The sequence below is a fragment of the Pangasianodon hypophthalmus genome, chromosome 13 (assembly GCF_027358585.1).
Source record: "Pangasianodon hypophthalmus isolate fPanHyp1 chromosome 13, fPanHyp1.pri, whole genome shotgun sequence".
Classification (NCBI taxonomy): domain Eukaryota; kingdom Metazoa; phylum Chordata; class Actinopteri; order Siluriformes; family Pangasiidae; genus Pangasianodon; species Pangasianodon hypophthalmus.
The window spans coordinates 12,907,108-12,920,179 of NC_069722.1; the positions used below are offsets into that span (position 1 = coordinate 12,907,108).

The 13,072-nt window shown below is 41.1% G+C and overlaps 1 protein-coding gene across 1 annotated transcript in view; it reads left to right on the top strand.

The window, feature by feature from the left end:
- smurf2 (SMAD specific E3 ubiquitin protein ligase 2) overlaps window positions 1-13,072 on the top strand; it is a 47,478-nt gene that overhangs the window by 10,980 nt on the left and 23,426 nt on the right. The window contains exons 2-3 of the mRNA XM_026916421.3: window positions 9,528-9,566; window positions 10,832-10,940. Of these exons, the coding sequence (XP_026772222.1) occupies window positions 9,528-9,566; window positions 10,832-10,940 (148 nt within the window). The remainder of the gene's footprint in view (window positions 1-9,527; window positions 9,567-10,831; window positions 10,941-13,072) is intronic.

Genomic DNA, 13,072 nt, shown 5'->3' on the forward strand with positions numbered 1-13,072 from the left:
GGGTGGGACCGAAGCGCTTTTAACAAGCAGGGTGATCAGAAAGAACTGGAAGGGGAAGCAGATTTGAGATTAGGTACAGTGTTCCAATAACATTCGAACACTTTCTTTCTCTCGCTCAGGGGCGTTTTGTTTATAGAAGAACAATGCTGCCAGTGAGTGTAACATATAAGAATTGGAGTTAAAACACGGCTAGAAGCACAAGCTATGCCAAACTGCGGATGGGGGGAGTAGGAAAGAGAGAGAGGGAAGGAGGCACGCATTCCAGTGAGATACCTCAGTCTGTTTGAAGTTCCTGGAATGGACAATACGAGAGCAGTGGCTAATCAAAATGTAAACAGTCCATTTCAGCAAGGTCACATATCCTTTTGCCTTAGACAGATTGGAATAGTATTGGGGCAAATTTTAAATCCTACTTTAATGGTGGTACATTTGCCAGAGAGACATTTTCTGGGTAAAGGAAAAATATCTGTGCTCGTTAGACATGCTGTGGCTTGAATAGGCTACCAGAAGTCACCCGCAGAGGACAGACCTCTCACGGAGGGAAAAGCACAGACCTAGTTTCCTTTAGAAGCTCGGTTATGATCGAATCAACAGTTTTAATGAGCTGGGAAAGTTTTGGCTTTCCTGGCCCTACTCTCTCACACCCCCACATTCTTGCTTTATGTTGCACAGCCTGAAGTGGACAGCAAAACCACTAACCCCACAGCCTGTACCCCACAAAACCGTGAGAACCCTTTTCCTTGCCATTGTACGTGTGAGAGAGATAGAGAAAGACAACGAGCACACAGAGGCACTTTTTCTTCTTACGACTATATATTTATTCTTTCATAGTCCTCTGTGATTTTGGGTCCCAGTGAACAGATATATAGGATGAGGGATAAATAGTAATGCACAATCACTGCAAATAATGTCTGTAAATAGCAGTAATAAGGTACAAGAAATTAAACAGGTAAATTAGTAGCCTCTTTAGAGAAGGCTATAGAAAAAGATATAGCATCAACCAGTGTCAGTGTAAACTAATTTATTTTTCCTCTCTGGCAGTATATTATTTTTGCCTCCTGTAATACCAGGTGTCATCTCTGTTGTGTCCTCTATACTTCACTAGTAAAATACTGCCTCTCTCTTCCTCTCAGCATCAGCCCTTGACTGAAAGTGTCTGGATGTATGTCACTGCTTCAGTGGCAGTGCAGAGCGTTACATGATTCAGTTGGCATGGATAAATTACTTTGCAGTGCTAAATCCATCACTCCAGATCAGTATTCATGGCAGCAAGTTGCTAAGGAACTCTATTCACACATCCTGGCCAGAGTCAGTCTATATCGCATAGTGGTTAAATGAGCGGGTGTGTTAATGAGCTGATTATTTATTTAAGAGTTAACAAAAAGTTAACACAAATCCTTATATTATGAAATCATACCACTGTCACTTCATTTCCCCTCTGCTGAAGTGGAAAAAACACAAATATGGCGTGTTTGGGTATTGGCCTAATGGTTTTCAGTAAACATTTACCCCATCTAAATGTGATGGTTTTAATGGTTATAATAAAGAATGATTGACTTGTATGTGTAATTGTACATAAAATCACCTCACCATCACCCTCAGAGACCACTTTAGTCCTGTAGGACCTTATACACTGTGATATGAACTAGTATAGAAAACACAAAGTATTATATAAACCATTACAAAATGACCAGTAGAAACTTGTACTTTTTCCTTTCAGCAGTGACATCCTTATTTCATATGGCACTCCTTTCTTATGAGAAATACAGATGCCTGAGAAGTAAAGGGGGAAAAAAAAACGACAGAAAGTGTCTTAGTCAGGAGTTGGGCTACCACAAGCTGCCAGAAGAGCTTCAGTGTGCCCTAGCATTGATATTTCACATTTTTGGAACAGCACTGGAGGGATGAAGACCATTCTTCCAAAGGACATTCCTACAGTTGCTGTTGATGATGATGATGATGGTGGTGGTGGTGAGAATGAAGGACATAACATATTTATATCATTTCATTTATATCATTTTCATCCTCATCAAACTGCTTTTGCTCTGTAGATGGGACATTGTCATCCTGGAAGAGACCACTATCTTCAGGATAGAAATGTTTCATCATAGGATAAAGTCAGAATAACTGTTCCATATAAGACACAGATGTCAAACTCTGCCTCGTTACATCTGGCCCATGTGAACTTACAAAAAAATAATACTGACTGTAGTACCTACTGCTCAACAGTTTCCCACCATCCAGAATTCACAGCAGACCTGTAGCATAGTGACTGCCCGTGTTTCACACACGCCACTGCACCTCATGAGTGGGCTAACAACTCTGAAACATGGGTTGAAATATCTGGAAGCCTATCTGCTGCTTTAAGAAGTCAGACCCACATCTACAAATAATTCAGAAACATGTCAGGTGTCAGACTGCTGTGTGATTCAGTTATTCGACTATCGCCCAGTGTTGACATCTACGAATATGTTGAAAAAAAGAAAAGCTGATGGAGCGTAAAGACAAGTTCTTCTTAAATCTCTTTCAAACCGTTAAATTACCTCAATATTTGGAAAAAAGATATAAGACCTATGTAAGGGGTTGCACAACTATTAGTTTTTGTTAGTTTAGCCGTAGGCCAGTGGATTAGTCAGCTAGTCTTTTCTATAGTTAAGGTAAAAACTCACACATGCACTACACTTCATACAAAGTGATATCAAAGTGAAAACATTCCATTAAAGCAAAAGAAAATAACTATAATTTTCCAGCCTAGCCTTACACAGTATGCAGCTGACTGTACAATATGTTTTCATCTAGTTTGAAATATTACATAGATGCCTGTTTTTCCACCTCCCTGACAGTAGACAGCGTCCCCACAGCAGCCACTAGTAAATGTATTTGTCTAATCAACTAGTCTGTGCTACCATTAATATGTTTAAAAAACTATAATCAGTATGATAAACATTATCACCTTATAATGCGTACAGCTGTGTAGTTTCTGTTAGCCCTGTTCTTTTTCGTGCAGTCATCGTACTTTCAGAGCTGAAGTTACCGGTGTTGATCAGTGTAGATTATATGTTTTAAAAAATAGCTTTAGTATATTGGTCACAAAAATCCTGTTGAGGCTTGGGCAGAGTTTGAGTTTGATTCCTGCTCAAAGGAGACAAATGGACCCAAAAAACACCATCAACGTTTTCCTGTAATTTGTCCCATCAAGAGTACTAAAATGATGAAGGCCAAATGGCTAAAATGTGAAGCGATGTAAAATACAATGTGTATACAATTTAAAGCTCAAAATGTCTCAAATAACGTTTTTGTAACTTCATTCATACATACAGGTGTGAATAAAAGAAGTTGATACAAATGCGTGCTTGGCATCCCCTTGATTTGTGCAAATGCTATATTTTTCACCTTCCCATTCTATTCAGTATAAGATTAAATAACTCAGTATCCTTTCATCACACAAACAAAAGTCGTTAGACTATCAGAAATATTAAACATAGTTTCTTGACTTACTTTGCCTCACTTTTGTTGATCAGCCTTTCTTCTTTTCTAATCCCTCAATCCTAATGACTTTGCTGTTATATTCACTTTCTCTGTGCTCACTTGGAGAAAGTCTCCTGTTTGTCAATTCATGCAGTTTTGGCATGGCACACGGATCATGCTCTCAGTGAGGAACACGGAAACACACACAGAGGCTTCTGTCTTCTCCCCCAGACACCACTCAAGTCTGCCGTTGCTATGACAACAATGCACTTGGGACTGGCTGAGGTCCAATAACAACAAACATTTTTTTGAAAATATGAAATTGTCATGTTGTTATTGTAGTTGGGTGGAAGACATTGGTCAGGGCGTTTTAAATCAGGCCGTCCATGTCTCTGACCCTTGAGCTAACCCACACCTCAGTACATGCTAGAATCAGATTTATGATGCTTTCTCCACTCCGCTCCATCCTGATTTACCAAATGAGTGTTACCACGGTCCTCCCAGCACTGATCCAGTAAGAGTGCGTGGTTGTGTGCCTGCTGTGTGTGGGCAAGCATGTGCTTGTAGCAAGTATGTAGGCCGTTGTGCTCTGCAGAGCAACGTGAGAATGCACTCCCCTCATGGCCAATAAAATCAGATTTACGGCACAGCCCAGCAGGTTCAAGCCATCGTATTTCCTTTTCTCTGGGAAGGGTTTTGTCCTCGCCAGCCCCTTCTTATAAGCCCACGGTCATTCATAATCCATTGTATCCAGCAATAGAGAACCGTGATTGAAGAGCTTTGATGCCATCTTTTCAATATTATTTGCACGGAAAAAGACTTGCAAATACACAGAGATTTATTCGGCACAGCTTACAACCAATGCCGTATGCAGTCCAAGCAAAGTAGCTGAGTTAAGAGTCACTGGGTTTTGCTTAAAGGTCCAACGGTGGCTTGTGATTCTCAGATTTGGTCAAACAGCCTTCCTAATAATATAGTATACTGACAGCTCAAGGATCCCCAGTTGGATCCTGAGCTCGGGGTCTTTGTTCTCCTCATGTTCGTGTGGGTTTCCTCTGGGTCCTCTGGTTTCCTACCCACTTCGCAAAAACATGCCAGTAAGTGTGATTGGGTGTTTCTGTGGTACCCTGTAACGGACTGCCGTACTTACGGATTAGGCTCGAGGTCCACCCTGACTAGGATAAAGCAGAAGATGAATGCATGAATCAATAATAAGTATGATGGACATTTATAGGATGAGTTTTAATTTGATCTTTACAAGGCGATTCATATTCATACTATTGCACCAACAGCTTTTGTTAAGGTTTTTGATTTCCAAACAAGGTGTAACTGACTGGGTGTTAAACGCTTGAGCTGTTAAGCTCAGCTGTGTTATACACTTTAGTTTTGGACTGGAGAGCCATTTACCAAATGCACCTAAATTCCTGTGATTGTTGAGTGTGTATTTTAGTTATGCTTTATGTGATTATAATTTACTAGAAGAATTTGAAGGTGATTGTACATAGCAGTGCTTCTGTGGTATAGGTAACTAATTGAAGGCTGGCCTCTGATAAATAGGTTCTCCCTTTTCTCTGTCTTGACAGAAGGGTTTAAAGGACATTAAACTATCAGTGGAAATATTTTTGTGTGTGTGTGAATATATTCATGTGTTGGGAAGGTTAGTTGCGCATTTAAGAAGAGGAAAGAGTAATGGCTAATTTATCATTCTGCAAGGATGCACTTGCAGAGAAGGGGTTTGTGGGTAAGTGGAGCTTGCAAAGGAGCCATTATGCATAGTGCGAATCTGCAGTTCCTTGCGTTAAACCGACGCGGACTGGCCAAGATGGCTCAGTGATGACCAGCATTGTGAAAATGTATTTGGATGTATGTACTATTGCAAGCAGATTGCTCATCTGGAGTGGAGGTGTAGCACAGAATGAAATCACTCAGTCTGATCCACTGGGGCTATATGATACGAAGTTTTCACCAGTTTCTTTCTGGACGTCGTGCTTTCGTTCTGTCTCCTGCTGGTCTCGCCACACTTCCACATCAACACTTCCTCTTCCCCTCCGCCTGACAGTCTCCCTCCCTGTGACTTCACTCCTCCTTTATTCATCACATACGTCTTTCGTCTCTCTGTGATGAGACAGTGTGAGGAAGCTCATGGGGGAGCGGCACAGTGTGAGACAGGCAGGGACTCCCTAATCCTAGAGTCAACCACAATTTCTGTGTGAAATCAGGCAGGGTGGACTCTCGCTTGGTACCAACACCACAATAACGACGCTGTTCTCTCGTCAGATTTTAAGGTGTGCCTGTGTGCGTGTGTGTGCGTGTGTGTGTGATTCATTGGAAGGAAGTAACAAACTTCCTTTTGAAATTAGCTTTTTCCTCTCTTAATGCAATCTCTTGTGCCAGTTTGGTGGGCTTGGTACTTCCCATAAAAGTGTCTGGGATTTAACAGCTCATGCAGATAAATAAAATGTCCTAGTAGTGTTTGGATCATAGGCGGTTTTTACTCTCTTAAATGCACACACATGCGCGCACGTACATACCAAACTTTGTCCAGCTCAAGGTCCCCGTCATGACTGTGGCTTGTGGTTGTCTGCGACTGGCGTTCGCCTCTGTCCGCTTCCCTTCACAGCGTTAAATTGCTCACTTACACCCGCATACATTCATACAGTCTGTCTGAGTCGCCTGCTTTCAGACTCCATGTCTTAATTTAGCCCTTAGAGGTAAAGAAAAAAAATCCAATTTTTGGACTAAACAGGGTATAGACATACCCACAAAAACCAAAGTATGCATTTCTGAACTGCTTTTTTTGGTATTCTTTGAAACTAAAGTACTAGCCTTGGGGCCACCTTAGACAGAACTAGTTATGCTGGCACTGAATCAGGCATTGGATGGGCTTTTCCCTGTTTTGACCAATCAAAAGACACATCCCAAGGAAACCAGCCAATGAGTGAGCCCACCCACAATCTCAGTACATATGGAATCATCAGATGGTGCGAGTGCATTGCCAGACTGGCTAGTGAGAGTATAGTGCCCAGTCTCACACCGAGAGGAGTGACAGACTGCGAGCCGAGTGTTTTGGGATTTGAGCATGTGAGAAATGGCACAACAGACGGCGCTCATTCAGAACTGACTTGAATGCTTAGAAATCACACTTAATCTAGTTACAGTGCTTAGTCTGCCATTTTTTGCTAAGCAGAGGAAAAGTGACTATGCTTGTGTCTGATTTATGCATCATTGTATTGAGTGTTCTGTTGATTGGTTCAGTCGAAAATGCTAATGAATGAAGGGAAGAAGTACATCCTGTTTGATTCAGACAGGTAACTTGTATTCACTTGTTAATTTCTCTCTGTTTTTGATACTGTGCTGGTAAAGTTTCCCCTGCAAAGTAAAAATGAAGTTTAATGTTGCTTTTTTTCTGATGTCATCTTGCTTCAATATTACAAAATCCTTCCCCCTTTCCAGATCCTGTCCCCAACCGTTAAACCATGAAAATGATCTTGGCTAAGTGTTGAAGTTTCAAAAAGCACTCATCCTGTATGCCAGCACTCTGATTTACTACCGACCCCCAGGGTTCTTTTCCATTCTGCCTTTGGGTGGAGAGGTGTTTTCTTTTAGGAAAGAGGGTAAAAATGGCATTGCATCTTTCTTACCTGTTCCTGCTCTCCCCCAACACACACACACACACGCAGCCTGTGAATAATTAATGGAAGAAACAAACTAAAGAGCAGTGCTGTTAAAGCCCCTCTCAGGGGCCATGTGTGTGGTTAAACTGGCATTTGCAGAGAGAGAGAAAGAGAGAGAGATGCCTTCCAGATGTTTAAGCGATGAGGTGGCTTTCACTGGAACATTACACATTCCCAGGGATGTTTGTGGAGAAAAATTCTTCATAATCTGTGAGGCAAGTATGTACGTCCCTACATACAGCCTCCCCTTCTTCTTTTACTTCTCCTCCAGAGGATCCTAATATTCTTTCCTGCCAAATGTCTTAAAATGTATATCATTGGCGTTGTGCTGCAGCTACTGGAAAGCCACAGAGGGATGTGTAGGTGGGTAGTTGGATAGTTCGTGTGCTGATAGCATGATTGCATTTACAGCTTCTGTTCTGAATCTGAGTTCAGGCTAAGCTTTATCTTTCCCATTCGTTTCCTCAGCTCGTTCAGTGTGTTGTTACCTGGCATGGTGAAGGATAACAGTCAACCGACAGAATCAATGAGGGAGGACGCGGTTTCTTTGAATGGGTGTGGCTCAAATGCACATTTTAGTTTCAATTTGCCACTAAGCAACTGATTTTGGGGCTTGGTGACTACGCCCCACAGCTCGGTAACTACTGAGATGAGTGTTTTTTTTCCAGAGTTGAATCATGTAGTATGAAACCCTCTGCACTAGTAGCAAGAACAGTGCTGAGAAACAGCCAGAGAATGGAAGTTGGAGAGGAAATCATATACATCTGCTGTCATGTGCAGCAGATCCCTGAACCCAGTTTATCATCCATTTATTTGTGTGAGAGTGTAAGGGCAAAATGTAAGCACTATAATAATGCTTCTATAAGAAATTATTTGACATGTCAGCAAAAAAAGATTCTTGGTGGAGCACAGTATAAAAATATCTGCTTTTTTGACACTATACCTCCAGTTCTCTATGCAGAACAGACAGTTCTCAGAGCTCACATCTCCCCAACCTCCATGTTCTTCTTTTATTTCTCTTTGTTTCTGCAAGAAATACTCACAAAATAAACTCACAAAACACACTGGACAGCTCTTGCATTTATTTTTGTGAGATTCTGGGTTCCTAACTACCTCTCTACATTGAAGTCCTTCTCAAATGCTCCTGGGTGAATAGTAGGAAAAGTGGTGGGGACTCATTAAGGGTACTTCACTGAAGGGCTCTTAACCTCATATCACATTTAGCACATAGCCTAGTCCCAGACAAAGTAAATCTACGAACCCTTTAAAGTTTCTTACACAAGTGCATTAAAGGAGCTCTGAAGTGTTTCTCAGCACACTAATACTCAACAAGCAGGGTCCTCTCAAGCAGCTGATGCACTACTTTGTACCAGCCTTCTGGTCCTATTGGTGCTGGGCGATAAAACAGTCCCATTTGTATAACAATTAAACTTTCCTGGATGGGATATTCAAATAAGCATGGATGGCAGATGAACGGATGAAGCAGGAACAATTAAGGATATGGGGGGAAAAAAAGTGATCGAAATGAGTAACTCCTCACTGTCAAACATGTTGAGAAATAAAAAATATTTAAAACGCCCTGCTTCAACATCGAGTTTGTTCATCAGTAATCTTTTGCAGCTGGTATGTGTAATAACTGAATGGCAGTTACAACATTGATCTGAGCACTTGTTCCATGATGCACTTCACAACAGTGTCAGTGAAACAGATGATGGAGTCACTTTTTACTGTTCTAATGCTGACTGTTCCTGTTATTCCTGTTAGATTAAGTTTGTATGAAATAAAGCTTTGTTGAATCCTCTGGACCAGTCCCCCTTTTCAGCCTTTATACACTCTGTATTGTTTTTTTGTTTTTTTTCCCCGTGATATTATGTTTGCTTCTACCAGGCCTAAAATAACTGCCTAAAAGACTGAACAAAATGGTGGTACATTTTAGCTTGATTCTGTATGATGGTCAGTTTTTCACTCCTTAGTGCTTCTTCTTTCATTGAGCTTCTTAGTTGTCAAAAGGATTGTATCAGGACTGAAAGCTTTTCTAAGACAGTGGCGTGCGGTAGATGTGCTTTAGGAGTTTGGCTGAATGGAGACCAGCTGCAGCCCTCTACATCTGCTGACTCCCAGGATGCGTTTTTAAAACTTTTCTTCTTGATCTGAGTGCTTTTGAGCTCAGTGTGAGTCTAGGCATAAATCTGAGTGTCTCCTGACCCATTTCAGCACACACTGATCCTGTAACTACACCCCACTGACAGCCAGACTAAAGAATACTTATTGATCCTCTGTGTTGAGTTTTATTGTGATTGTTAATAATGTTGTGATGGTCTGCTGTCTTAAAAATGTACAAAATAAAGTTTAAATGAAGCACTCTTTTTCTGTTTTGTTTTGCAGTGCTCTGTGCAAAGAATCTAGCGAAGAAAGACTTCTTTCGTAAGTAACCCATCAAAGAGTATGTGCTCTATTTCTGTAGCTTTATATAAATCTACTCAGTGCTTGAGTCATTCTGTCTGTTTGAAGTGCGGTGAGCGAGATAAGTATTCTTCCCTCACGAGACGACAGAAATGTGGGTCGGTTTATAGATAAAGCACCCCTGACTGCAGGGCACCACATACAAAAACATAATGTGTCTGTCTTTCTTGTGTCTCTGTCGTGCTCCAACAAACAACATGGTGCACTACGGACGATAACAAAAAGAATGATTCGATAATTCCAGAGAGACAAAGGGGAAAAGCCAGGAAGAATGAGGGGAAAAAGATGAAAAACAGTAGTGTGAGGGCTGTGAGTCTACAGATTGCATGTATGTGCAATGTTAAAATAACACACAGATGAACAAAGTAGAGGTGTGCCCCAATCCTGCTACCTGGCACAGCCGTACACTGGACAGGAGGGAAATTAAAGAGTGTGTGTGTGTCTGTGGGTGTGTGTTTGGAGTTGTTTGGGTTCTGGGTGTCACAGTAACAGGTTGTCAGGGTCAGCCACCCAGGTGCCAGTAACTGCATACTGTCTCATATAGCGCTGTCTACAGCTCTGTGTCTGTGTTTTAGGGTCGTCATATTTCAATTACTTAAAATATCTTGTATTCAGATATTTATATATATATATATATATATATATTATTCCACCGCAGACATTAAACAGTAAAACTACATTTTCATTTTGAATCCTGTTGTGTTGCTTTAAGCGAAGAAAAATAAAGAGCCAATATCATTCATTTTTCGTAAGCTTTATTCTTTCAGATTTGTTTTTTATACTTTGAGGCACATTTTATCTCAGATCTGATATTTCGATTTTGTATTCCTTAGAGATCCACTTAAAACCCCAAACAAATAGCCAAAATTTGGATTTTCTACCTTTTAACCTGTGGGGAAAAAACTCGAGATGGTCTCCATGTTCTCGTGGTTGAGGAGACCATCTTGAGTTATACATATAAAGTGTGTTGTACATGGCATGCATTATTTAGACACATTTTAAAGTGACAGTGCCAAAATGTTTTGAAAACAAAACATTCATATTTCAAACATTTTGTGATTTGGATTAAGTTGGATGAATAAAAGTGGAACATGTGATATTAAGCATTGAAATTATGGATATTCTGGCATCTGAATAAAAAGTAGACTGGAAATTTCAAGAGCATTCCAGTAATGAAATTCTGTGTAAATGAATGTATTTATTTGTATGTGTAATCTCCATGGCAGGCCTGCCTGACCCCTTTGCCAAGGTGGTGGTGGACGGTTCAGGGCAGTGTCACTCCACAGACACTGTGAGAAACACTCTGGACCCCAAATGGAACCAACACTATGACCTGTAAGTAACACACACAGGCTTACTTCTATCCGTCTCACGCACTGTCTCACTTGCGCGCACACACACACACACACACACACACACACACACACACTTTTACCATCTGGCTGAGCACACACCATCCCTGTCACATTACTTCACACTCTCTCACTCATGGATACTATATCACGCACGATATCTTGTTGTCTCACACACACACTGATCCAGTTGCTGTTGCTTACACATGTTTGCTGGAAATCTGTGAGGGGTGCAGTAGTGGCAGTGTGTAAGATTAAAGTAACCCTGAATATTCAGCCCTTAAAAATAATCTCTGTGTAATAATGATCATGGCCACACCACAAAATCAGATACAGTGTTAATAGAATTAATACTAATATTAAGTATTAACAAACTTTCTGTAATCAATGGAAAAAATGTGCATTTATTGCTGTGTTAAAAATTTGACAAAAAAAATTTTTGGGGTTCTTTTTTTTATTTACTCATCTTAGATATGTTCTACTGTCATATTATTCCCACGTTGTGGTGTGCATTTCATTTATTCCAGATTTTAGTTTGATTATTTCTTGCATTGTTTGGGTTATTGCTCCACAGCCTTGTCTGTCTGTCTCCAAGTATGAGTGGATGACTCAGCTGTAATTACCTGGTGACATTTATTGCCACACTACATATACACGCCGTGAGCACTTTATTAGGAACACTATAATACTGGGTAGGGCCTCCTTCAACATGTGTTCCACAAGATATTGGAAACATTCCTTTGAGATTCTGATCCACGTTGGCATAATTGCATCATGCATGCTGGAAGTAGCCATTAGAAGATGGGTAAACTGTGGCCATGAAGGGATGCACATGGTCAGCAACAATATTCTAATAGGCTGTGGCATTCGAGCAATGATTGATTGGTATTAACGGTCTCAAAGTGTGCCAAGAAAACTTTCCCCACACCATTACACCGCCTCCACCAGCCTGGACTGTTGACACAAGACAGGTTGGGTACATGGATTCATGCTGTTAGCACCAAATTCTGACTCTACCATCCGTGAGCCTGTGCCCACTGCACTCAGCTTTCTGTTCTTGGCTGACATAAGCGGATCCTGACATGGTCTGCTGTTGTAGCCCATCTGCCTCAAAGTTCAATGTATTGTGCATTTTGAGATGTACTAACAATTGTACAGAGTGGTTGTCTGAGTTACTGTAGTCTTTCTGTCAGCCTGAACTGGCCGTTCTCCGTTGACCTCGCTCATCAACAAGGCTTTTCCATCTGGAAAACTGGATGTTTTTTCTTTATTGCACCGTTCTGAGGAAACTCTAGAGACTGTTGTGCGTGAAAATCCCAGGAGATCAGCAGTTATAGAAATACTCAAACCAGCCTATCTGGCACCAACAATCATGCCACAGTCAAAATCACTGAGATCATATTTTTACCCCCATTCTGATGGTTGGTGTAAACATTCCCCAAAGCTGCTGGCCCTTATCTGCATGATTTTATGCACTGCACTGCTGCCACGTGATTGGCTGATTAGATAATTGCTTGAATGAATATGTGTACAGGTGTTCCTAATAAAGTGCTCTTTGAGTATAGGTAGGTTATATGGTAGTTTAGGTTACCTCTGACTCGTGTAGACCAAGTTAACAGCAGTGGGCAGAAGTCATGCTACTTTAAATATTTCCTAGGCTTTTAAAAGTTACTAACTGTGTCACCATAAGCACATTTAGCACACACACACACACCTCTCTCTGTCTGCTGATGGTAAGCTGAGGTTTCAAATAAAAATAGTAACTTTCCGCCACTCAGTGTCACTTTTCCCAGAGTCCTAATTGAGAGTGTATATGCAAGGGAAAGAACGAAGGAAAAAGTTTCCAGCGATTCTTCAAAGTGGGCCAACAGCAGGAGGAAGCTCATGTCTCCGTTTGTTTGGTTGCCGGGGTAACCGGACGCTTCCCCCCCTTAGCTGGGTTACAGAGGAACGTGTCACTGCCGAGAGCGTAAAATATGGCTGACACTAACGGCTCAAGGAATCTAGTGTGAGTAAGTGTGTCTGCTCAAGCTTAACCTCAAGCATTTGAAACATTCAGTTAAGTACAAACCAGATGAAAGTGAGGTGGAGAAATGTGGATTTCGTATAGATACA